Genomic DNA, 27,794 nt, shown 5'->3' with positions numbered 1-27,794 from the left:
CAAATGGATTTTCCGTCTCCAGTAGATTAAAGATTTCATTTCAAGAGTGTGACTTAAAAAAATGGTAACAAGTGTTCCACAAAGAACTTTAATCCTACGTTTCCCTTATTTAACTATAAACAGATGAAAGTAGCCATCACTGTATTTGCGCACTTCTTTACCAGTAAATATCTGTCGGACCCATAAAGTTTTACCAAAGTTGTTTTGTCTGTGTGTGATAGATGGGAAACACAGTACTTTTGAACTGTGTAATTTAAAAAAAAGAAAGGATGTGGTATCCCAATGCCACAAAGTGTGACCTGGCTGACCGAGAAAACAGGATGCACCTGATATGCACTGGAGCCGATAACCTGAGGAGACCATGCTTGTGCTCGAGTTTTTAAATGTCAGCCTTTGTTATCTCACAAAGACTGAATGGTGTTGATTTTAAACCTATTTCATTTGTACTCTATGTAGGTTGATAGACTATTAAACAAGTTTAGAAACAACACATAAATTATGTAGTTGGCTTTGCAACCATTTTTTTGTATCATACGTCTGAATATTAAAGACTGACAGTTTATTGCCTGTATGTAGTACAGTATTAGGAGAGTAACCTTTTGTTTTTTCTTGTATTTTGATGTTTTGGTAATGTGCTTGTTTTGGATTTGAAATGAAAGAATTACTGTATGGTGCAAGCGCCGACCGCCATATTTGAAGTTAACATTCACAATGTTGAAATTGGAGCATTTTTTTACCTTTAGGGGTCCAAATTGTATTGAAGAAACTAAAATTAAATTAAAGTGAGTCATTATGCTTGATATGTGATTGCATAGTCTTTGCAACCAATTCCTTAAGTTCTTGATTCTTGGTATGCACCTTGGTATGTTCATTGGTATGGTCTTATTGCAGCCTTCTTCAGTTTTTGCTGGTTTTGGGGGCTTTTCCCTTCAGTCTGGACCTCAGCAAGTGAAAAGTCTGGGGACTGCCTTGAACAGTTGAACAGCCCGAAGAACTCCTTTCATTGTCTTTATGTTTAGGATCATATCTTGCTTCATTGTCCTAAATCTGTGGTGATTACATATGGAAAGAGTTACTTATCCTACACAGTTCCAGTGTGGTTGTTACTAAGCACCCATAATCACTTTAATCCCCTGAGTTGTTAATTGATTTCAAATCTAGTGTGCTAGAAAACAGAGCCAAAACCACAAAGCCTGGGTACCCTTCTACTATTTACAGACTGCACTGTAAATACATGAGTCTGAAAAACTCTTTCTCCATGGCATTGTCAGACCTCAGTACACGTGAACTCAGCTAAAGCACATTTTATTTCCATCCTCTATGTAACCGTTCTAGTTCATAGACTTTAAGACATTGGAAGTTTTGATTAAATGACAATATCAGTACCTGTATCTCACCTAAGCCTGGCTGAAACAGCCAACAATACAAGACAACAATTCAGAAATAAGCTCTCTTAATCCTCTTCACTTCTGCCCCTCTGCTTTTTGTGTCTTATAGGTCCAGTTGTGAGTTAGCAGGAGACAGATTGCTGCCCCATAGGATAGATTGGCTGCTCAGTAGAGAAAGTGTGCCACCTAATGGAGACAGTGTAGCACTGCCTTCCTAATTCATTCTCTCTCTCACACAGTTTATGTTTCTGCTTCCCTCTTTATTTCAGTTCAGTTGTGTGTGTGACAATTGTAATTGTATAGCGGGATCTAATTTTCCTTGTTTGGTTCAGTAGTTTGTTCCTGCATGGGCATACCTTTTTAATTAACTACATTCATAACTACTCTGTGCAGTGAAGTGATGCATTAAATTGCAACTAAATCAAATGAATATTTTAAATTTAATTAACAAAAAATACAAATTTATTTATTAAAAATACGTTTTATTTATGCCTTCCTCTTCTGTTCTCTTTTTCAGGTCTGGTATCCCCAATGTTTGAGGCTTGAGTAAAGTTCATCATTGTTGTACTACAGTTAGTTCCTGTAGCCAGTAGCTTCATGGAGGGGTTTCCTGTCCACTGACCCAGCAGGCTGCCTCACAGGAACAGCAGCCATGTCCGCCTGCAGCACATTCACCGAGCACGTGTGGAAACCAGGCGAGTGCAAGAACTGCTTTAAACCTAAGAGTCTGCACTGTCTGGCCCAGAGTGGTGGAGGGAAGCATCCCTCTGAGCAGAGGGCTCCAGCATCTCAGCAACAGATTCCACCCCCTGCTGGAGCCAGAGCCAACCCTAACCTTGCCAACAACTCCCAGAGGGCTGGCAGTGGGTCTTCCCGCTCAGGACACTTCCGTCCACCAGTGGCTAAGAAGCCAACCATTGCTGTTAAGCCAACTATGATGCTGCCCTGCTCTTCTGCAGGACTGGATTCAGATGGCAACATGCAACGACCAACAAATGTAATAGAACAGGGCAAAACATCAGCCTTCGCGGTCTGGAATCGCAATGGACTGAATTGTAAGAGGCCAGGTGGTCCTAGCAACAACAACGAAGGAGAGGATGGCGTTGAGGAGATTGAAGGTTATGGACAACTTAGCCCAAGGACCCCTAGTGGAAAAAACAACAACAGTGGACTGACAGATGTCCTAAAAGAGATTGCTGGATTAGGCCCCGGCCCAAACCCCATGCATCTTTCTGTCTCTAAAGACTTGTTCTGGGGGCGAATCAGTAGCTCATACCAACGGTCCTTGGAAAGAGGCCTTCCAGCCTCAAGCTGTCTTGCCATGGGAAGCAGCAGTAGCGGTGGTGGCTCTGCTCAAAAACGGGTATCCCTTAGTGATAGCACAGACATCATCAGTGCAGAAGGGGGTCGCTTTTGCTACCCAGAATTTTCTAGTGAAGGCGAAGATGATGAGGATGAGGAGGATGAGGAGGAAGAATCTGAAAGGGATGATGATGAACATGAGAGCTGGGATGAAAGTGATGAAGAGTTACTAGCCATGGAGATCCGTATGCGAGGCCAACCACGATTTGCACATTTCCGTGCAGCCACATTGTCTCCGGTGCCCTTTGCTGCAGGAAAAAAGTGGAATACCGTTCCACTGCGCAACCGCTCACTACAGCGGATTTGTGCGGTAGACTATGATGATAGCTATGATGAGATCTTGAATGGATACCCCTCCATGGACTCCAATGGAGCTCTTCTTCCCTATGGACCTCGTGACATGCAAGGCAGTGGTTTCCTCACAAATTCAGAGTCCACCACTTCTCCAGAGTCATCGTCATCACTACCAGAGGATTCTCGGACAACCTCTAGCAGTGGGAGCAGTGTGTCCTGTGCTCTTCGAAATGGCTTGCATTCTCCCACATCCTCCAAAGCACCTGTCCCTTGCACTTCTCCTCCAAAAAAGGAGCCCGTCCACAGAGCGCTGAGTCCACTCAAGGTGGCTGAAACACACAAAGCTGTCCTGGCCATTAGATTAGAAGAACAGGATGGCAGAGAAGGTGCGGCAATGCCTCAAGCCCTTCCAGGTCAACCAGTTACTATCAGTTTTAGTCCTACAGAGGAGCAAGCTAAACCATACCGTGTAGTGAATCTGGAAAAATCGCTTATCTGTAAGCCTTATACTGTAGTGGATGTGTCAGCATCTATGGCCAACAAAGACGAACAGATTCCAGACTCTACTCCAAAACCCAAAAACCTGTCAATGCCTTCCAGCCCTACATCATTCTGTAGCACTCCTTTAGGTCAGTCCCTGTCTCCAACCTCCCCTATTTCTCCATCTTCGCCTGTGAAGCCAACATCAACCACATCTATTGCCCCCTCAAGTACCTCCCGAAAGAAATTAGGGAGCATACGCTACCAAGAAGTGTGGACATCAAGCACAAGTCCTCGCCAAAAGATACCTAAAGTGGATCTGGGGGTTGGGAGTACTCCTGGCCCCTCCATCCCTTTTCAACACTTCAGCCACAAGTCAGCTCCCACTTCTCCCATTGCTGGGCTGTCTTCCTCCCGCACTGTACCAGTGAAATCCCCAAACTTATCAGAGATCAAGTTCAACAGTTTCAATAACGCAGGCATGCCTCCTTTTCCCATTATTATCCGAGATGAGCCAGCCTATGCCCGCAGCTCCAAGAATGCTGTAAAGGTACCTATCGTTATCAATCCAAGCGCTTATGACAACTTAGCTGTGTACAAGAGCTTCTTGGGACTCAGTGGGGAACTGCACCAGCCAAAAGGGGTAGGTAGTAGGGTGACCAGTCATACTTATGAAGAGATTGGATCTTCTGAAAGTGTCCAGTCCTCCTCAACAGAGAAAACCATCTCTGGTAGAGGCACATCAGAGAGAGCTTCTTTTGAGGAGACAAAAGCTCCACTTGAAGCATTGTCAAAAGCACCAAATTTACAACCTAGAACCACTACAGACTCTAGCACTGTGACAAGCACTGTGATGAGCTCCACTGTTGGGGCTCTCTCTCCCACTGCGTCAATTAATTCCCCTGCCATTCTTGCCATTACTGCAAACCTACCTAAAAACAGCCCCACTGCTAATGCTGTTTCACGCACTTGCAAGACAAGTGGAGACACTATTTACAGTAATGATGATGATACAGACTTAGTTTTGTCTTCTGGGACAGTGGTAAGCCACAGGGAGGAGGCCAGTGCTGTGCTCTCACAGATTGTGGCCTCCATCCAGCCTCCTCAGTCTCCTCCAGAGTCACCTTCAGCACATGACAAAACTTTTGGTTCTGAGGAGCTGTACGCCCTGCCACCTGATGCCATGAAGGAGACACTCACACGACCCAAGTCTCTCTTCTCTGCAACTGATGGCTGTCTTTCCAAACCCAAGAAGGACACACCCTCGAAAGTTTTGTCTAAATCCCAGAGTGCCTCTGCTGCTGTTACACTCTCCAGCACCCGGTCAGAGCCAAATGCCCCCTTCCCCCCTCCCAGATCTACATCTTCCCCTTACCATGCTTCTAATATCCTCCAGAGACACTTTGGCAACTGGACCAAGAGCTCCGCTTCCAGTTCTCCTGTACGACCCAGTGAAGGTGAAGCAAGTCCAGGTGGAGAGGGGAGACGTATTTCAACAGAAAGTTCCAAACCCAAACGTTGGATCTCCTTCAAGAGCTTTTTTCGTCGGCGGAAAGAGGAGGACGAACAGAGAGAGAAGGTGGAGAGAGAGAAGGAGAAAGGGAAGCTGGTTGGGCTCGATGGAACAGTCATTCACATGCTTCCACCACCACCAATTCAACATCACCAGTGGTTCACCGAGGCCAAACCTGAGGATCCCACTCAGAAACCAACCATCATATTCACCTGCAAACCAGAGAGTGGCAGCACTCCTGGTGATGGAGAAGGAGAATTAAGAGTAGAGGAGTGCAGAGAAACTGCACTACTGACACCTGATGAGAGCAAGGAGCCCAGACCTTCGAGCCCAGGGCGAACACCACCATCACACACCACTGGAGGCGATCTCAACAGCAAGGACATGAGGTATTTTGTCCGGGATTTTCTAAGGTTTTATTTACTCTTCAGACACCACAATATTAAAATATGCCTCAGTGACCAGAGTCAAGCCTGTAATAGTAGTACTTCATAGTAATCAGTGTGTTTACAACTATGTTTATACAGTTGGTAATATGATAAAGATAAATATGGATTTTCATCAGAATACTTGGATTTATTTGTTAGAGAAAATATAAAGTTGCTAAACTAAATCCCCATTACAGAGAATTCATGGATAATCTGAAACCAAAAAGTGAAGTGTTTATTGTGGATATGTCTGTATGTAATTGGAAAGGGGATCAAGAATGTGTTCTTTTCATTTGCAAGGTACGCATATGTGCATGGAATAGATTTGTATACCTGTAGGATTTTGACAAAATGCACTTATGCTATTATTGAAGTCCTGTAGAAAGGGTTAGGGCTTTTGGCGTCTGTGAGATAGATATTGTTTTTTCACAAATGTTTATTTCAAGATGCCTCTCTCTTTAAGGCCTCTAGTGGAATTCTTAATAATCTATCAACTCAGTTCACACATGCCCTGCCTATAGTACATCAACTCTTGCTGATCTAATGAATCATTTCGCATGCAAAGCCTGTATTACCATTACCCGCATGCATTCCCTTCAGTGCACTCATGGGACCCAGCTCAAATGAAGATGCTCAACCTTTGCCAGTTGCTCCTCCAAAGTGCCAGGGGTGCTTCTCTCCCTATCATACAGATCCTTCATAACAGATTCTAGAGGTGTTTGATCTTAATTTGGCATGTCTGCTCACCCACTTGCCCAGTCAACTGTATGGGTTGTGCAGTGTATGTGGTCTCTTCCCTAATGTCATCTATTTCGTGAACAGCAGGATCTGTGGTCAGTGGTTCTCCCTCCAGGAGGGGACCTCCGTTTGTTACAAGTCACCCAACAGCAGTCAGATCGACCTTTACTCTATTAATCACTTCTTTAGATGGCATATTCCCTTCAGCTACTCAAAATGCATCAAATTCTCACTCACCCAACCAGACACACACACACACAACACATACTCACTCATCAGTCCACTCCTGTTTAGTCACTGTATTCTTGCATAATAAGTTAATTATTTGTCTTTGACCTGCTGTTGCCCTTTGTGTTTAGCTTCCTGAAGTAAGTGTGAGTAGCGTGAGTAATAGTGGCAGATAAAGATAACCCATATTGAAAGGATTCAAAGGCTTTATTGTCATATGCAAGAATAAACAAGTTATCAATGCAATGAAATTCTTAGTTCGCTATTTCTCTACCTGGTGCCATCAATTACTCTATTGAAAATATACTAGAAACTAAATTTAATCTAAAAAAGTATTTGTAGGCAAATATACAGACACACAAACACCCACATATTCTTATCCACCCATCACACACATACATCCATACATACTGAGGTAGACAAGTTGATAACAGTTGTGCTCAGAACAGTATAAAAGTATGTGCAAAATGACAAACAAGGTGTGCATATTGTCCAGATGTGTGCAAAGTTGCATTAAGTCCTTTCTTTTGTGGGTGGGGGGCAGGGGCAGTGGCTTGGAGGTGTTATGTTATGTTATGGCCTGGGGGTAGAAACTGTCTTTGAGCCTTGAGGTCCTGCATTTCAGACTCCTGTACCGTCTGCCAGACAGCATGAGTGTGAACTCTTCACACATGGTATTAGATGCACCATATTTTCAGTTCTAAATTATAAAGTTGTTCATGCCTACAGGGGACCTATTATGCTTTTCCTTATTTTCAGTCATATATATATATATATATATATATATATATATATATATATATATATATATATATATATATATATATATATATATATATATATATATATATATATATATATATATATAAAATGTTAAAATGTTGGCTCATGACAGATTTCTTTATCGGTCATCTGCTCCACACATAGCATGCGAGTTCACTGCACTGCTCCGCTAACATTATAGCATTTTTCCATTGTTTTGGGGGTAGTCACACCGGGCCATGACTCCATTACACTACAAGTAAAATAATTTGTTTACCTGTTGGAGGTGTGCTGGTTGTCTACAGTTCTTCATCAAACATCATCATCACTGTGGCTGTTTCTGCTTATGCTATTCCTCCCTGCATTATTTCTAACTGTTTTGCTCAACAAATACCCAAATATGTCCATATGTTGTTGTTTAGACCAGTTTTTAGCACTGCTAACAAAGCTCCGCTAATTCAGAGAGGAACATGTGTAACTTCCTGTAAATTCTTCACAATAAAAGTCTCCTATTGTTTAGTCATTTAAAAGTTTGTAATTTGAAGCAGTAAAGCAGGAAATGTTTGATTTACATCAGCGGTAATATAATATGACTCTTATACACATTGCCCCTCAGCAGCTTCCAGAAAGCTGGCCAATAAGAACAGAGTGGGCTCATCAGGAGGGGGGCCTTAAAGAGACAGGAGCTCAAAAGGACTGTTAAGAGACAGAAGTTATACTGAAGAACTGCATAAAGGTTCAGTATAAGATAAATAAGGAGTTTTTTGACCTGTGAATCATGCAAAGCTACTCTAGGGGAGTCCAAAACTAAAAATTCAGAGCTGGAAATGAGCATAATAGGTCCTCTTTAATGTGACTTGTTTTTGTCTTAGAAGTGAAGCTAAGTGTTATTTTTCATTTCACTCAAAGATAATTAGTCAAATGGACACTGCAGTTGCCAGACAAAAACATCATTCATCAGGAAAGCTGCATACTAAAAGCACTGCTAATAATGTGAGGTATTAATCACTTAGACTGCAGGTTGGATAACACACACTGAAAACATCTCCCACCCATCTGATGGCAGTCATCGTTATTACACAATATTTATAAGTCTGTTCACAGCAGGAAATTACTTGAAGTAAAAAAATCAAGTCCACCAAGTACGTGATTTATTCTAGAGTGTATAAAGCCAAGTTAGTATAAAAAAAACCCCAACCTTTGTACTTCAAGTTCGTCAGTCGGTGATTCAACAATGGATCCTCTGACTCACCCTGGTGTACAGGATACATAAAAAAACTCATGTCTCAGGAGTTGTGATTTCCTACAGTATTATGAAAAAGTTGCATCAAACATGCAATATTTTCAGTGTTTATAATATTCCACAAGTGCCTGTGTACCCTACCCAGTCAATTACAAATATATAATTCATGTTAACTAATTAGTAAATGGGGTATTGGGCAGCAGGCCTTATGTGAGGTCAGTACAGCATTACCTTACCACCTCTTCCTGGGATATCATGATTTTTTTCTGAGTTTGAATGCTAAGTGAAAAGTTCTCATTATTTTGTTTAATCAAACACATAATCAAACTCAGAAAACCAGAATGCATCTCACAGCCACGCATGTGTTTAGTGGGAAAAAACACCTACTGTACTGTACTTGAGATATTCTTGTTCATCTTCTCACCTGATATCTCATATGTGAACTTCCCCCTTACACTGCCTTCATCTGTTTCTTCATTTCTATTCATGTCCCTGCCATATTATCCACATCTTGTGGGTATATTTTAAGGTGCTTGGCTTTCCACCATCACTTTCTCTGTTTTGTGTAATTTTCAATCCTCTTCCATGCCTTCCTTCCACATTTTTCTCCTTTGAGCCCCGAGCTTTGTGAACTCTTAAATATTTCACTCCTCCATCCTGTCAAGCGCACGGCCCCATTCTGTCTCTTTTCTAGCGTTGCTGCTTTTCTCTCTTCCTCAAGCTTCAGCTCTACCCATCTTTTCTTTCTTTCTTTCCAGAAGTTCCTGTCTCTTCTCGCACTTCATAACAAATGGTACCAAGTAACAAGTATATGCTAGTTTTGCTAAAAATATGTAATGTCTAGCTAATACCATACTAAAATTGGATATGATGCTGTGCTTTATGTATTGAAGGGTACCCAGTATACTGTATGTTCCCCAAAAGTTTGATGCCAAAATCCAATTCATTAGTTACAGCAGAGTTTTTTGCTGTTCTTGCTTCACACAGAGTAATTGAAACTTAAGTTTATAATGTCGAGTAAAATAACTTGATGGCTATTCAACACTGGCCAATACCATGTTTAGTCTGAAGAGCTGATGTCAGCAACAAAGATGAACTTGTTGCAGTATCTCCAGGGTATCCCTCATACACCGAATGTTTCTCCTGTTAAATTGAGCATTCAACATCAGGGAACAGCTGTCTCAACATGAAAAAAACGAACAGCTGTTAATGAAATGTAATGAAATCAGCAATAATCTTTAAAGTTTTATTACTTTTCTAAAAACATTTCCAAAATAATAGATTAGGCTGTTCTTACTTTGTTGTCATTGTTAGTTTGCAGTACAGTAGTATATACACACACAGTATGAGGTACATTTACACACTGTACAAACAACCATGTCAGACAATGAGGAAGCACTTCAAAGCAAACCGGATTAAACAAGTCACATCACTGAAACACTGTCAAGCACTTAACCTTTGGTCTAGTTTGCCTTATCTTCCTTACACCTACCGTCTTTTATTGGACAGTATGTTATGTCTCTGCTGTTTACAGCAGACACTGTGAACTGGTCAATTAGTAACTTATTTATTCACTTGTTTTGTAGGATCGGTGTTACAGCGCTACTCCACTCTGTATTTTATGTTTTTCTCACATATTTGCGCATGGTTTTTGACTTGACCCAAAAACATAAAATAGCTGAACATCTCTTATGTTTCTATCCACTCCCAAGCTTCCTGTGGTGGTGTGGGGGAAGATGTGACAAAATCAAAGTCTACAAAGGGAATGGGCTCATGGAATGTGAATAAATTCCTCAGTGCTTTAGTAACATACGTTAAGGGGCTAGGTAGATTATTCAAACAAGTTGTCTGAGTTTATTAACTACAAGGTCCCTCAAGTCAATGCAGCTGCAAAGTACTGTAGTTCTGGAGGACTGGAGTTAGTTTGCAGGAAGTGAATGGACTTTCATGTTTCATAGGCTTCTTAAAAACCTGAATGGTCCCTCAGTAAACAGGCCAGTCAGGTCAGTGATTACTTGTCATGAACCAGTCACACAGATCATTCTCCAGACCTTTAGTATTGATTGGCAGACGAGGGGTTAACTGCTGTGTTTTTTTTTGACTGGAAGCTGTTTTATTGGCTGACAGTGGGCGTGCTCTTCAGCGCTGGCAAACACACCTCACCTTAGACAGGTAAGAACATTCAAAGAGGGAGAGGAGAGCAGAGGAAGACGAGGAAAAGACACATGCAGAGAAATATGTTTTGATTCCTCACAACAGGCCAGCCTGCAGTGACTGCTCTAGCTAGAATGTGAATTCACCTCTGCCTTGTATTCAAGGTTTCCAGATGGGAAGCTGTGTGAGCCAGTACAGTGGGTAAGCTTGAACTGAAGCCTTTTTCTTTCATTCACCTCTGTAAATACCTGTGACCATCCAGGCCAGTTGAAGTTGTTGACTTAGTTGGGAGTGGAGGTTCGTGATTTGTGTTTTGGACCAACGATTGTTCATTTCTCACAGCAGAAGTCTGAAAAAAAAAGAAATGTACTGAGGCAGCTTCATGCTGTCTGAACAAGTCAGGTCCTGACATTGAAACGTGTAGCAGCCATAAAGGTATTTATTGTGTCAAGGGCCTCTCAAGCTGTCTGTCTACACTGAATGTTTTGTTTATACGGGAGTATATGCTGGTGATTGTCTTCTTTGTGTTTTAATGATGTTTTGGGATGTTTTCTAGCTAATTGTAACCCATAAATAGTTTGGTTTTCAGTAGGATTAATGTTGTTCCCTGTGTAAGGTACAGTAAGGTAATTGCAGTCAAGTTGAAACCATTCTATTCACGTAGACCGAACAGGGAAGAACAGAAGAGGAAACTGAGTTAACGTGTACAAGTCAGGCAGATTTCTTATGGTAAACCATCTGTATTCCATTATATCACACTCTACTTTATGCTGTTTTGTTTGTAATTACAGTATACTCAGTTTTTATGCCTCCATCTCTTCATGGTTTATTTAATCCTTGTTTTCTAGTTGGCTCACAAACCATGATGGGCCTTTTATATCAATTGTCTACTGCTGGCAAGTGCTAAAGTAATTCACTGTGGCAACTTGGAGGCTATCGATTGACTCTCTTTTAAAGAGACACAGAGGGATTATGGTCTACAAAGACAGATCATAAACATGTCAGATCTGATGCTTTCTTCAGACATAGTGCCCCAGGATACAGACAGACACTTGAGCAACTGGATTTTTTCTTTGAACACTCGCATTTCTATCATGTCATGGTCAAAATATCACAGATTCGTGTTCTCCTAAAGAACATCACTGCTTCAAAAATAACTACGATATAAGATGTTTCTACTGCAGAAGCATTTCTAGGGAACCTCTTAAGATATTCAGAAATAGTGATTCTCAAGAATGTGAGTTTGATTTATCTCAGTATCTGTTTCTGCCTGAAAATGTTTACATAGAAGTTGATAATCATCTTTAAAGCGAAAACTGGACAGTGTTTTATATTACTGAATATTTAAGTTTTTCTCTCTAGTCATTCATCTCTTTGTTCTGTTGATAAAGCATACCTTGTGTATTGCTTTTTTTTACCCTTTTTTTCTTTTTCTTACTATTTTATCATTGTTTTAGATCCTGCATGTTGCTATTTGTCAGCACGAATGATTGTGAATTTTAAGCTAAGTTTAGTATTGTCTTTGCATCACACGTCTTCAAAGTGCCTAAAACAATTATTCAAAGATCTCATTTAACCTTTTATAAAAAAAAAAAATGATCTAGACACACTTGATTTAGTTGGTGATAGAATAAGAAGAATATTAGTTTATTTTACTTGTGCACTACATGTTGTAAAAGACTATGCTACATGACTAAAACATTAAGTTGGACAAGCCCCCTATAAGCTCTGTCTTTGTCACTTGAGGTGGGACTTTTTATCGACAGGGATTTTTGCCTATGATGTCATAAATCATTAGTCATATTTGGAACATGTGTTTCCAATATTGCAGTCAACGGAAATAACACGTGTGATTCAGGATAATACAAACATATTGCCAACCTGCCCCACCCATGACAACCCCTGTGGCAATGTAACCAGCTCTTAAAACTCTGTGTGACCTTTTTTCCTATTTATGTTCCCTTCAGTTTTACTTTGAGCCTATATGAAATACTTTTTATTTATTATTCACCACAAGGACAAAAAAGATAAGGCTGAAGAGAAAGAAGTATCCAACTGCAGTGTCAGGATAGTAAACAATATGTCACCACAAGAAAATTTGAAATGTAGTTAAGAACAGATGGTAGTCACTGTGGCAAGACCAGCAGCGGGTATTTCGTGTATCACAATGGGGGTTAAAATCTACTGTAGTTTAGAATGTCACCCTACCTGGGTGGCCACAACCCAGGTGGTCTGAAGCTTTAATCTCTCACACAGGTTACTTTGAAAGGCTGCGACTGAACTGTTAGAGATCAGGGGTCAGTAACCGGGTCGCTTTGAGTATCTTATTTACTGTGATCAGAGGGGCAGACTGATCCCAGATGGCTCTCAATGAAACACCAGCTGTTGAGCTTTTATTCAGCGTAGAACAGCGAGACACAGTTCTCCAGGTGACTGTGGAAAAAAATCTGTCTTGATGTTCTGGTTAACAAAAAGCCCTTTTTTTTTTTTAGTTGCGCAAATTGGCTCTTGCCTCCCCGCTTCAACCAGCTGACATAAAGCTTTCTTTTTTACTATCACGTCGTCATCGTCGGTTCTACTGCATGTTTAATGTTTTGCTCTTGTTACTGTATTGCATCATTTTACTCGATGATTCGTTGTAGTTTTGTTTCAACTTGTTAGCCTGGTTCTCTCAACTCCTGTATGAAAATAATTGGCTAGAATCAGTGTTTGGATTGGAAGTTATTTATAGGATTATCATTTAATTATTATATTGTCTTGCTGATTGTGACTTTTTTTTAAAGCTGGTCTTAATTCTAAATTGATTTAGGAGATTTAGATGCCTATAATTTGGTCCGTATTTGACAGACAAGAATCAATCTGTAGCTGGTCAGAAAAGTTTTTTTTTTTTTTTTTTACAGTGCAATAATATGGTGATGCAGACAGGCCCCATGGGCCAATTGTCACGCTGTCACTTCCTTAAGAAGACACATTGTCAGATTGTTCAACTTGCATATCTGGCAGCAATGAGTGTACGACAAGTCTCTTCATAACATCCCCGGGTACTTCACACTGATTGCACTCTCCAATTTCACTCTCTCGGTGATAACAAACTGTAAGATATGACCCAGATTTCTAGTTCCCACAACTCTATTGGGCCACTGTCAGTACATTATGATGATATGACATCCATTTTTAAGATGCTGTAAGTCATTCTGATAACAATAGAGACATTAAATGCAGAATATCATAAAGAAGGCAGGCACTTTGTTTCATAATATCACATTCCTCTATGCTCACATACAGCTCTTGAGGTGACAGTTTGCGTCAGTGTTGCTGCACTTTAAATATGTGAGTCAGGAGAAAACTGACACAGTTTTGTTTTTGTTTTATTTTGTCAAGTCAAACTTTTATTATCCCACCAGGGGAAATTTTGTCGCAGTTTATCTTGTTAAGCTTCATGGTTCATTAGACTATCCCTCAGGACAACCAGAATTCTTTCATACACTCCCAGAGTTTTGTGAAGTATCAGATTTTTAAAAAGGAGATGGCTAATAATCACATTTAAGTCAGTCACTGTAATATGACACCTTTTCATCAATCTGTTGTGGCAGATTCAGATGAAATTAATCGCACCTCTTTGAACATCTCAAATCACAGCCACCCACTGTCATAGAAGGATCTTCAAAAACGTATAAACACACTGCATTGTGACCTGCTTAGCCTTTTTTCCTCCATCTTCCTTCAGGCAATGTATGTGTAGTTGCATCTGAAATGCATCAGACTTCAAAAGCCCCCCACTTACAGCGGTGCTGGCTCTAATACATCACTTGCTGAGAAGGATGTGAGTGAGCTGATGAAGCGAGCGAGCAGTGATTTGAGAGTTTGAAAAATTACAAATATCAAAACTTTGTTCTATGTATTTTGTTCATATCTTGTGATGTTAAATACTGTTAACTATCTTAGACAAGACGAACAATGACAGACTGAAGCGCTTATCAAAAGCAGCTCATTTATTTATCTAGTCTCTGCAGTACAGCTCACTATTATCACTCTGCTTCTTCTCTAACTTGTTTTGCAAACAATTTAATGTGGAATTAAACCTTGTCATAAGCAGAATACGGAATAAAGTCAAAACAGTGGGAAATATAGATTTCAAACAAATCGAGAAAATAAACAAAATGATTTAATTGCACGGTAAATAGATCAAGTATTCCACATTTTCATGACTAAACAAGCCATGTCTGTCTCTGTCATCTGCAGCCAGGTACCAGTCAGTGCCAGCAATGCCAGGGATCGGGAGCTGCCCGGTGCTGCCTCCCTGCCTGCCAGAGTGAATCTGGGGCTGGTGCTTGGGGAGGGAGAGGAGGGCCGCACAAACCAGGTTGCCACACCAGCCTCAGCCAGCGAGGGCAGCGCCAGCCTCGGAGAGCCAGAGGAGGACGGGAATCACTCCCATCATTCCCACTCTCCCGCCTCCAGCCAGTGCAGTGCTACCTACAGCAACCTGGGTAAGAAAGACACGTCCAAGATAATTTGTTGGTTTCTGAAACGACAGCTGACAAAATACTTAAAACATTACTTACTGTGCTGTAACTGGGGGCACTATAAAGTCTGCATTATCTTGCCAGACAGCTGGATTCGCAAGATCTTGACATCACAAGATCGCACAAGAATCCATCTTCTCAGGCTTCAAGTTAGGCGGTTGTGTCCGAACCAGCGACGTGATCTCGTGAATCCAGCTGCCTCCCAAGATAAAAAATTGTGATAGGCGGTGATAGACGGATGGTTCATCCAATCACCTGCCAAGTATTTTATGAAAGTGACTGCCCTTTTCCAAAGTTTCCAAGGACGACTTCTGGCCTGTCAGGTTTTTATTTGTTAGATTTTATTGTCAAAATGAACATGTTCCTTCCGTATACAGTACGCTGTCTTTCTAAGATGACAATATAATTGTCACTTTGTATGCATAAATGGATTTTCATCTTTATTTTATATCCCAACACATCTAAAACTTGTTTGTTGCCTGCTGCCAAAAGACACTGTTTACTGCATTACAGTAAATAGGGTCCTGTTGCAGCCAGTATAGCTCACAATATGCTTCACATAAAAAAAGTGAAGAGAAAAATGGAGAGAAAATGCAAATTAGTTGCTGATTATGCACCAAAATCCCTCAGAGCAATAAAAGTATACACAGTTAAACACCAGTGTTTGTGCTGCAAATGTTATCTGATTTTTTTAATCTGATTTTTAATAATTTCTTGATTATAAAACAACAACAATGGAATGTATTTTTAGATAAAACATAGTATGCCTCTATATGGAGGTTCTATTTAGTGTTGTTGTAAGGGTTTCTAACTTCGGTTTGTGGATGCATGTTGACAGTTTCTGTCAGTTTGTGCAGTTCACTTCACTCCTAAATGTCTGATTTCATTTTCCTCCGGCATCAGCACACCTCCGCGTGTGATAAGTAATAATTTATTCCTCGCTAAACCAGCCGGAGCACAACATCTCAACACATCTTCTCACCCACTGTACAGCTTGCAACTTGGAATCTAGAATAACTTGAAATGAGTTATTTAAGCTGAAGCTTGCAGTCTTTGTCTCTGAGAGTTTTGCTCCTGTTTGTGTCACATTTTTAGGAAAAGCACAGATGTAAGGAAAGTGGATCACCCACTCTAAGAAACATGTTTGACATGATTTATGAGTTTTGAGTAGGGCTTCACTATTAACCACATTACCTCCTTACCACAATACAATAACATGTACCGCATGACTAACCACAGTACTGTCTATAATGTCATGAATGCTTTTCGATGGGAGAGAGGAGGAACGCAAGTGTGAATACTCATAGCCACGATGCAACACTAGTTTAATAAGTTAAACAGACATTATATAGGGGATAAGACACAGGTGTGCTCTGTCATGGGGAGGAGTGTCCTCAAGCACATTTACATACTGTAGGATGAGCAAGTACCTGATTAATATGCCATTTAAAAATCCCATTAGAAAAGCACAATACAGTTGATAAATAGCTCAGTGTATACAGTATATCAAAACACGTCTCCATATAGATATCAAGAAACAAGTAAACATTAGAAAGATACAATACAATTGATAAATAGCTTAGATAATGCAGTGTATCAAAAAGCGTCTCTATATAATTATCAAAAGACAGATAAGAGTCTATAACACAGCTTTATCATGACACATAATATCAGGAGAGACATAGCAAATACTATTTTAAGGAAAACCAAACATCCCCAGCTCAGACAGGGTTCCTAAAGAGACCACAAGGTATAGACATTATCTCACAAGTAGATTTAGGATAAATATATTAGTAATATACTAGGAAAACATTTTTTTTAATTGAAAAAAATAAAATGTAGAAAAGGTTAAGGACAGAGATAGAGGCAAGACGCCTACGAGACGATAAACCATAAATGAAAAACCAACGTTTAGGCCATTAGGGACAAGGGTATTTAAGGAATAGATCCATTAAGCCTCTCTTTTCAACAACAACCTATCAAGGTTGTCCCCTCTTCTAGAAAAGTTCATTTTTTCTATGGCCATGTACTGGAGAGCAGAAATTGCATGAGCAGCCTCAATGAAGTGTGCTGCAACACGATAGGTAATATTTGTACATCTCATGGAGCTGCGATAGTCCGCTATACACACCTTAAGGGCACATTTAGTTTTGCCCACATAGTACTGCCACATGGACATGAGATAATATTTTTGTAGTGCAAGAATAACCCCCTTATAGGGGTTTTCTTACCTGAATGGGGTGTTTAAAATCAGTACATTTAAAAGTACTCTTGCATTGCGCACAAGCACCACATTTGTAATTCCCATCAGGGATAGGGGCGAGCGTGCATTGTGGCAGGATTTCTGGAGGAGGCAGGTCAGTACGGACTAGAGCATCTCTATGGTTTCTACCTCGTGAGAAAACTACTTGAGGGGGGTCATTGAAAACATTATATAAGTGAGGGTCTATACACAACAGGCTTTATCATTTCGGCACAACAGGAATACTTGATGATGAATAAAGGAACTAACCCTTTCCTACGTTTCTGGACACCCTTGAAAAGGTCCACTCTAAATGTCTCATTTATCTTCTCAACAGCAATGTCCAGTTGTTGTTCTTTGTAGCCACGTTTGTTAAATTTGTCTTTCATTACATGCATATTTCTAGTAAAATCAAAAAGGGCTTTACAGATTTGTTTCAACCTGCAAAACTGACTACAGGGTAGACTATGTCAGCTCTTAAAAGGCTTTTGTGATCAGTGGGTTTGGCATACAAGTCAGTGTACACTATATTGTCTCTACGGATGATCCAGGTGTCAAGAAAGTTGATTCTCTGTAAATCATAAATTTATAGTGAACTTGAGGTGTTCAGAAGCTAAATTTAAAAAGCTGCAAAAGGACTGTAGTCATACCTCTTGTAAACCAGAATATTAGACAGAAAGGGTTTGGCTGCACTATTAAGTATTTTTATTTTTTCTAGATATCTCACATACAAGCTAGCAACATTACAAGACATATTGGAGTCCATAGCAACACTTTTGTCGTTGCAGGAAGAAATCATCCCGAAACAGCTCCAAGACAGAAATCATGACCTGTGTCTTTAACAAAAAAAGGAAGCTGCTCAGCCAGTTGTCTGATAAAATAATCAACAAATGTGGAAATAGCAGAAGTAAGAGAGTCAATGGCCGACACTATGGGTTGTCCAGGTGGATTTGAGGGGCTCAAAAAACCGTCTAGTACCCCTGAGAAAATGACTTTAAATTGGGGGGTAGGGCCACCTGGTCAATGAATATAAAAAGTATTATCTTGCAGTTGTCTGGAGCACTCTGCTACATAGTCATTTTTACTGAGAATAACCAAAGCCCCACCTTTTATCAGCTGAGCGAATTATGATAGAAGAGTCAGATGGGAGATCAGACAGGGCCTGTCTGTCTGCCCTACTAAGACTGTCAAATGTTTGATAGTCATATCCAATATGCAGTACATCTTCAATATCTCTCTCAACTAGTCTACAAAAAGTAGAAAGCTTTTATCTTCATGTTATATCTGAAACTAATTATCATGCTTTCTGTGTTCTGGAAATGTTCCTCATTGTCTGCACTGACACTTAAACATTCAAGTCCAGTATGAACAAGGCACGAAAGTCTCTCTCTCCTCAGTCTGAATCGTTCACTTGGATGCGTTTGACTCATTTTCGGGTGATTCTTCTGCTTGTAGAACACAGATCTAATCTTTTCTAGCAAGTAAACCGAACTTCCAGACGGAATAAAAAGAAAGACAAATTGCGTAACCTGATCTTTGTAGTGTAAATGGAGTCAGCGCAGGGTAGAAATAGAAGTTAAAGGAGTAAGTGCTTGTTATCTCATTCTTAAGTTCCATAACATCATTTGAAGTCAAAGAGTGACATAAAAATGTTCTTTTTGGGGTAAAAGCAAGAAATCAGACAATCATCAGGAGGCAACATATACTGCTTATCTATACTTTTTTTTACTGGTACTACATAACACTTGTCTAATATCTTTTATCACAAAAAGGCAAAAAAAAATCCCTGCATCTTGCTGTTTTGTTCCCATTTGTATCTACATGACAATGCAGGAAAAATAATTTTGCTTTGAATACTATGAATGTGAGTAGTGAAATCCATATACATGTACACTCGGGGAGGAATTGCGAGAGAGACAGTGGCTCGCTGAAATGTTTTATTTATTTATTTTTTGTCCTTCGAAAGCAACAAAGACAAATTTGGGGAGATTTTTAAAATTAATTCTTAATTCTTTAAGCTTTTTGTCTCAGCAGCCCTCGCCAATTTCAGATTTAGACTTAGAAAATAGAAAATAAAAATATCTAAATCATACAAAAAATTACAGAAGGGCCCATATACCCTCCTCCATGGTTTGCAATACTACTGCAGACCAGACATATTTCTCTTAGACCGTGATGAGGAAATTTGTCTTACTTAGTTCCCATTTGGAGTCAGTTTGCGACTAGTTTACTGTCAGTGGACATATTATCAGTAGAGTACAATACATCACAGGTTTTATTGTGGTGGAACAATGAGTACGTTAAAATCAGGCAGCCTGAAAGCAACAAGAGGAAGAGAGAGAGGTAGGCACAGCTGTCAAACATACACAGCAGGGTACTTAAAACATGAAGTTGTGTGTGTGGGAAAGCCTATCGCTGTGATCACGTGGTGCGTGAGAGAAAAAGAACTGGAAGTGATGGAGCGTGGAAGTGTGGGTTTGTGGAACAGCTTTGAACAGATGCGCTATCGAGGTGCTTCACTGTTTGTTTACTGTGAGGGTTTTAAAGGTGCGTGGGTCTTTGTTTCTTGTTAAGGATTTCGTCGGAGACTGTTTGTATGTTGTTGCGCTAATTAGTCTTCTTTTTACAAGGACGTATGCAAATTTGGGTATGCTCTGTTTGTGTTTTTGTGAGGTTCACAATGCAGACCAGCTGTGTAGATGCATATATTGTGATTGTACTAAAAGCTCCCTGGATGACGCATGATGAGCCGCCTGCAGCCGAATTTCACCCCTCACTCTCTTCTCTAATGAGAAACAAGGCAGGAGTGTTTGTTTGTGTTTGTCTGCCTTCATACATCAGTACTTAATTTTTTGTTTTGAGAGGGTATGTGGGCTTCAAGATTAACATGACAGCCGCTAAGTGTGATGCCGCGTTGAAGTTTCCACATCTATCTTGTCTTTTTTACATGTCTGAATTGCAGAAACAGAATTGATTTGCCTCGCAATCCCCCCCCTCTCTCTCGGACTCTTTCTCTCTCTGCTGTCCACTTTTAGCTGCAGTAATACATTTTCACACATTTTAGAAGAGACTCATTTTGAAAGCATAAGTGTCTCTCTCTCTCTCTCTCTCTCACTCGCTATGTATACAGTATACACACACACACATTTTTTTTAAATCAGAGCATCAGGCAGTAGGAGGCAGAGCGCTCGCTGCCTCACTCAGTGAGAAATCTCCAGTATTGGTGGGAACATTGAGCCTCCTTGTTGGCACCAGCGGCTCTGCACAGACTCTCAGGGATGGAAGCACAGAAAAGCAGTTCACTCTGCATCTCTTCGCAGCCGCTCTGCCGCATTTACCTAAAAGGGCATTAGTGGAACTGAGGTAATCTCGTTTAGCTTGTTTGCCTCTTTATCTCGACGTATTCATCTATTTCATCACATGTCTGTTGTTTATCTCTCTGTTATCAGGTGTCTCAGACTCACCTTTTTTTTTTGTTGTTGTTGTTTCTCTTTCTCTGTCACTTCCCTCAGTTTTACCACCTCTCGCAACCCACTCCGCTGCTCTCGCTTCGTTCCACCCCTCTGTTCCTCTTTATTTTACCACCTCGCCTCCTCTTGTTGCAGTGTCAGTTAGTTTTATTGCAGCACAATGGCTGAACAATAATCCCTCTGCTACAGCAACAAGTTCCTTCATCTCACAAACAAATGTTAGATAACACTGGTCTCAGTTTACTGGTATTGTTATGGAATTACTTGATATGGCATTTTTAATTTTGTTTTACTTATATAATTTATTGTACATCAAGGTTAAGAACAAGTGATTTTTTTTTCACTCTAAAAAGTTAATATTGTTTCAGTAGTTCCATATCCAGTCTTTGAGGAGATGTCTTTACAGTAAATGGATTTGCTACCATCTGTGAGTGTTAGTGTCAATTTATATTTCAAATATTCTTAAATAGTGAAATTATGAACCCAGCCCTGCTGGAGAATGTGCTTTCTTTTTACTGCACCTGCCTCTATAACCTTTCATTTGTGTGCATGTGTTTGATTTTTTTTTTTTCTGTGATTATAATATGCAGCAGGGACAATGTGATGCATCTGAATTTGCATATATTGTTACTCAGATTGGGACTCTTGGGTTTGGGTTCTTTGCTCTGGAGGAGAAGAAAATGCAATTAGCTATAAAAACCTGTGCAGATTTTGGGAGGATTGGGACTCTCTGCTGCTTTATCCTCTAGAGACAGACGCTGGTCATAAAAAAGTTAAATGTAACAGCAGTGTGTTTTAAATTATAAGGAAATAACTTTGTCATTAGCATGATCCATGACTAGTCACCGTGCAGTACTTTTCCAAAACTTCCATCTTTTTGTAGTATTTTTCAATAACAAGTATTAGTGTGTTTTTGTTCTGTTCTTTTTTTTCTCCAGATAGCTTATTAGACACGTTTGTTCAAATGGATCGCTTTTAAAAACAATCCCTTATGAAGATACAGTAATATTTTAAAATCTTAAACTGTTCCTTCACATAGTTTGTTTACCTTCATTCACGCTGAACTCATCTGTCCATGCAGTACAGATCTGGAAACAGGCTATCTGATAATCATTTGAATAACAGCATTCTGTGTCGTTATATTAAAAGGCCATTAAAAAAATTGTGCAAGTTGCAGAAATGGTTCCAACAATGTTAATGTCAGTAAATATAGACATAGCCCTAAACCACAACTTTGTCTCAGAGGGCTTATGTATTTTTCTTGATTTTGAAATGACAAACACAAACTGAGTTAGCCTTATGTAATAAGTTAAATCACAACCACAGTGCTGCAGTAAGACTGGACGAGGGGAGCGGTTGTTTTCTTGGATGGATTACTGCAGATTGGTGGAGGAACACATTAAATATATTCGTTCCAGGAAGGATTAACAAGACTCATTTACTTCATCCTGACTACTCTTTCTTAAGGCTTTCCTAAGATGATGGCAGAGTGACGGTACACGTGAGGAGCTACTCATACCGTTTTAACAAGGAAATGTTATTAGAATTTGTGATCAGTGGCTTTTGAACTGTGCGAAGAGAAAGGATTTGTTAAAGTAAAGCTTCCTACTGAAGAAATGGGAAAAGTAATTTGGCAGAAGGATGTGACTTTGAAAGACAGAATCTTATAACACTCAGCAGCCTCTCATCGTGATCTTCCTAGAAAACGTGGTGTTCCCTGGTGAGTGAAAAACTGCACAGTAGGGTCGTCCGTGACCTTGTGCATCCACTCATCTAAAACCACCAGGCTGTTTCACTCCCATCATGCAAATGGCACAACTCCTTTATTCTCTTCATCTTGTCAGACACTTGTCTTTGACCCATCTGCCTCTGTGGTCCTCAACTCCAGAGAACACTGAGGCAATGCAATCAACCCCATCACCCCTCCAATTCCCACCCACCGCCATCCCAGAAAAAAAATAAGGTCACTTCAAGCCACTGATAAATTTGCTCTCCACGCTGCCTCTTTAAGCCTCACTGCAGAGCAGAAGTGCAGATTGAGTCGGGCAGCTGGATGGTTGGAGGGACGACTTGTGCCCAGCTGTCCCGCTCTCTGGCTTCAATTCTCCTCAGGGCCACCAGTTCCCTCACGTGCCGCAGCACACAACCTCGTGTTTAGCCCTCTCTTCCTCATGAGAGGCAGGAAGACAGTAGGCGGCTGGAAAACGCCATGTGGGAGGAACAAGTAGCACTTAACTGCTGGGGGAAGCTAAGGATGCGAGAGAGTGGAATTACTTGTGTTTCTGGTTTCATGTTTATCCATTTCAGCTGCAATGAATTCTTTTGAATCTCTAAACCAAATTTGAGGAGTTAAAGCTGTTACAGATGCTTAAAATCTGTCTTCACAGCCAGAAATCACAAACCTATGAAGTCTGATTTGCCTTTCCTGGCCATCAAAACAAGTATAAGAATGAAAATTGAAAGTAAAATCCAAAAAACTGTCATCTGAACAGCAACAGGTGACAATGATCCAGGGAAAGACAGACTCACCAACTCTAGATGTTTTGCGTCTTTCATGTGTTTGGTATAAACTGATCACTGACCACTGTTGTTGGAAAACGTGAGCTGTTGTGTGCAACTTAATGAAGTAACGTTCTCACATAATTTGACTTTCTGGGTATTGAATTTTACTTCTCCTGCTGTGTTTAGCTTTATATATAGTGCAATGATTTAACACCATGTTTCCTTTTCCCCTTTCAGTTGTTGTAAAGTTGGTAATATAGTTTTATTACACACTGTCCAACAGTATCACACAGTATATTCTTGTTACAGCTCTTCAAGTTATATGATATTTTAACTGGGTGAAATTTTCAAACCCTAGACTCCATGTTTTTTATTTCTGCACCATTCCATCAATAGAAATATTTTAGATGTCTGAACCCTTTTTTTTATACACATTTCTCCAAAATTCACCCTGACATATTTGGTATCTTTGGAAACATTGGAATTTCCACTAGAAAGTGAAATGAAATTGTGTTTTGCAGCACAGCCTGAGTTTGTGTTGACTGCCCTAGTCTAGCAGTGGAATCGAAGAGATAAATCAATCTTTCAGTCTGAATTGCACAGATTTTTTTTTTTATTATTATTATTCACACAATAAATACAATGTGATCCTTCTTCCTCTCCAGGTCAATCCAGAGCCAACATGATCCCACTGAAACAGCCAAGGAACATCAAAGCATCCAACGACACTCTGGCTTCCATCGACCTTGATGGCCCAACGGACCAGCCAGCCCCTAAGGCCACACCACCACCGCTACCTAAAAAGGCTGTTCCTCGCTCCAGCACAGAGCCCAGCCTGGGAGGTAAAGAGCCAACCCAGGGAGCCCTGAGACCTCGGGCCGAAGCCAAACCTGGGGGCACCAACCTGAGTGTGGCCAACCCTCTCTACGACTTGGACTCCACCTGGGAGACAGCCAGTCAGAGCTCCTCTCTCAGCTCTGAGCCACACCGAGCCCATGAACACGAGAGCGGTGACTCCCTGGAGAGGCCATCAGTTGCCACGGCCACCAACAAGGGTCGCCCGACTAACAGCATGTCCTCCCTGGTTCAGCAACCCGCTGCTGCCCTCAGCGCCACCAGAGAGAGGAGGGCTTACCCGAGTACAGAGTCTCTTGCAGGGAGGGGTCGGACAACTGGTCGAGGTGCTGCTGCTGCTGCTGCTGGAGGAGGCGGCTCCAAGCCCCAGAGACCTGCTCTTTACAGGGGGTTGGACAGCTGGGATGAGGTGGTGGGGAGGATCAGGGGGCTCCACACGGACACGCTGCGGAAGCTGGCATCCAAGTGCGAGGACCGTTTCATGGCTGGCCAGAAGGATCACCTGAGGTTCGGCACTGACAGCTGGTCCCACTTCAGGCTGACCACTGGGAAACCTTGCTGCGAGGCTGGAGACGCTGTATACTACACTGCTTCCTACGCCAAGGACCCGCTGGTCAACTACGCCATCAAGGTGAGATGTCTGGTTCTATTTAGTACTTTATAGATCTGAAAAATGTTTCCCATGTTACTGTGAAATAAATGCAATGAGAACAATCAGATTGACCTGTTCAGTTTCCTTACCGATAGAAAGAGAGATTATAATATAAATCTTATAATTGTAGGCATATAAGTGCCTAGAAAATGTAAAACAAACTGACATTTTGAGTGAAGGTAAAATACATTTAGCAGTGTGCCATGGTGGTAAAAGAGTCAAAGACCATCTGCATGATTTGTCCTTTGCAATGGTATTCAGACAACTTAATTTGGTTATAAAATTTCTTAATTCTCTGCCATTTATATAATATAGTACCATATTCCACACATTGCATTTAAGCACATGTCATATTTAAAGTCCTCAAACTGTGTGTGACTCTGACACATACACTAACTGAAGCTAGTTTGTCCCACTTTCCAGTCAAAGTATTTAAAGTTTTTTTTCCCACGTAATGCAGCTACCAATTTTAGGCCTGACCCAAAAAAAAGCTACAGTATATATACTCTAACCATAGTATTTCTACTATTTTTCTGTATCTTATTGGTTGAAATTTACAAGTGTGTGTTTTTATTTATTTGAATCCTTACTTCTCATTGCATTGTTCTCATTGTAAGTTTGTAGTTTGGTGGTTGCTGTCCTTGGAATAGTTTTATAAAAAATCCTTGAATTTTATTTTTTCTGGCTATTGAATCACCTCCCTGAGCTGAAGCAGAGGAACGTGTTTGTGCTGAAATATTAGCACTTAAACTTTGAGCCTTTAGGGCATGACCTTCTGCAATAAAACCTGTGTGTGCATGCATTCGTGCCTTCTCTATATAATTGTTTGAGGGTAGCAGTTATTTATGTTACTGTGTGTGTGTGTGTGTGTCAGTAAGAAGGAGAGAGAGGTGGGGGTCGGAGGGGGTGGGGGAGGCGGGCGAAGCTTGCCGGAAGAGTTTTGAAGCTAAATACAAAGCAGATATGGATGAAGGTTGCATTATTCACAGGATATGAAACTCTGCGCTCCACAGCACTTCAAAGCTTTGCCTTCATATTAGCAGCAGGCTCAAGAGAAAGACTTGTTTTTTTATGATGCTCATCCATAAATAAGGCAACCAGGAGCAGCAGAAGCAGCAGAGCACAAACAGGCCCCAACTTCCCAATTAAACTTTCCCCAGCTCTCCCATTTTTTAATGCAGCCCACTCGCGCTCCTGCCTACCTTCACCCGCAAGTGCAGTTGATCCTCCTGCAAATGAGATTTTACATGCTGTGATATTTTTAATGCGGCGATAATTATTCATAACCCACCTTTAGCATGTCTGTGTGAAATCTTGACTCTCCAAGGAATTCAGCGAATGAGGTCGTGTGCTTTAAAGTACCTCCGAAATGTCAGCATTAAAGGAACAATAAATGGAACTGATTCTGAGTGTCCATTAGCCCTGGAGGTCTGTGTTTACAATCTGCAATACAGCTTACAAAATACGGTCGTGAAAAGCAGCGAACAAAAGTCTACAAATGTATCCTCAAAGTTGTTTTGCTCAAAAAAATGATAAAAGGCAGCTGTAGCCTCAAAGCTAACGTGTCAGAACAAAAATCCAGTGGACCTGCACATTCCTAAAGACTTACATTACTGTACAGAGTGTGTTTGAAAGGAACGCAGTGAGGAACACACTCATTCATCTCACATCACAATCTAATAGACGGACATAAATTATGCGAGAGACAACCAAGGTTAAAGTCAACATTAATAGAAGTCATAAAGTGAAGTTGACAGTAATAAAAGAACACACACACACACGCTTCATCGCTGCCATGTGTGTTACCCGAAGACCGAGGTCAAAGACAAGTTTTTGAAGGTGCTGATAAAACGTTGGGCTGTAACTTAGTATTTACTCTTAGTGGAATCCTGTTATGATCATATAATGTCATCATAAAATGTCATAAAAAATATTGAAAACTGCCCTTTTGCCCTTAAACCCTCATCAGATTGTTTGTTTTTTCCAACCAACAATCCAAAACCCAGAAACAGTTCGGTTTGTTGTTACATGAGATGAAGAAAAACTACAAATACTCACAACCTAAATGCTGACACAAGGGAATGTTTGGTATTTTTGCTTGAATTATTGTCTACATGTTGTAGTTTTCTTAAGCAAGACAACCAAACTACTGTAATGTACTGAAATATTGATATTTCTTTTGGTTTGTTTGTTTGTATTTTTAATATAGATCATGATAAGTATTTCAGCCATATCAGCCAGGGTTAGATTGATGGCTACTTATTCAATAAATCAATCCAAGGTTTTCAAGAAATGGACATTAAAGTGTGATTTTTAGGCCATGTCTCTTTTAGTACTGTATGAGAGAAAGCAGCTAACATCTTGCTCTGAATTTAGATTTTAACGATATTCTAAATGTCAAACACAGAAGTCTACAAATGAAATGTTGCATTTTCAACATATTTTGTGCAGACAGTGTCCAGGAACTCATTACTTTCTTTTGCTTTTTACTTTCTCATTACGTTCTTATGTTCCTCTGTTCCTCTGTTCCTGTATACCTGCTGTTTGTTAGACTAAAACACTCAATTTGATCTTCCAAACAAATAAAAAATGCAATGCCCCTTTAAAATAATAATAACGAATAATAAACACATTATAATTCATGTCATCAGAAATCATAGCAAGATTTACTTCCCTCGTCAGTAAATTATTATTATTATTTTTTGCTCTAATGAATTATTTCTCTGAATCTTTAACAGTTAAACATAATTTGAAACATGAAATGTTTGTAATTGATGGTAATATCTGCAAATATTTAAGTAAAACAGACTGTAATTCATGTACAGGTTAATCTCTGTAAGATAATTAGAATATTCACGCTTATCATAGATTTATATGAAACCCATCCTCCAGCCAAAAATATCTTCAGCTTAATATGTTATGACTTCATTCCTTTTTTTTTTTGCTGGTATTTAAGT

The 27,794-nt window shown here is 40.3% G+C and overlaps 1 protein-coding gene across 6 annotated transcripts in view; it reads left to right on the top strand.

The window, feature by feature from the left end:
* Positions 1 to 27,794, top strand: part of peak1 (pseudopodium-enriched atypical kinase 1) — a 110,525-nt gene that overhangs the window by 76,994 nt on the left and 5,737 nt on the right. For all 6 annotated transcript variants that reach the window (XM_044356130.1, XM_044356131.1, XM_044356127.1 and 3 more), the window contains 3 exons: positions 1,906 to 5,426; positions 14,833 to 15,080; positions 23,996 to 24,816. In XM_044356130.1, the coding sequence (XP_044212065.1) occupies positions 2,041 to 5,426; positions 14,833 to 15,080; positions 23,996 to 24,816 (4,455 nt within the window). In that variant the 5' untranslated portion in view covers positions 1,906 to 2,040. The remainder of the gene's footprint in view (positions 1 to 1,905; positions 5,427 to 14,832; positions 15,081 to 23,995; positions 24,817 to 27,794) is intronic.

This window comes from Thunnus albacares, chromosome 7 (assembly GCF_914725855.1).
Source record: "Thunnus albacares chromosome 7, fThuAlb1.1, whole genome shotgun sequence".
Taxonomy (NCBI): domain Eukaryota; kingdom Metazoa; phylum Chordata; class Actinopteri; order Scombriformes; family Scombridae; genus Thunnus; species Thunnus albacares.
Note: the sequence above shows the minus strand (reverse complement) of the source record. Positions and strands in the feature narration are given on the sequence as shown.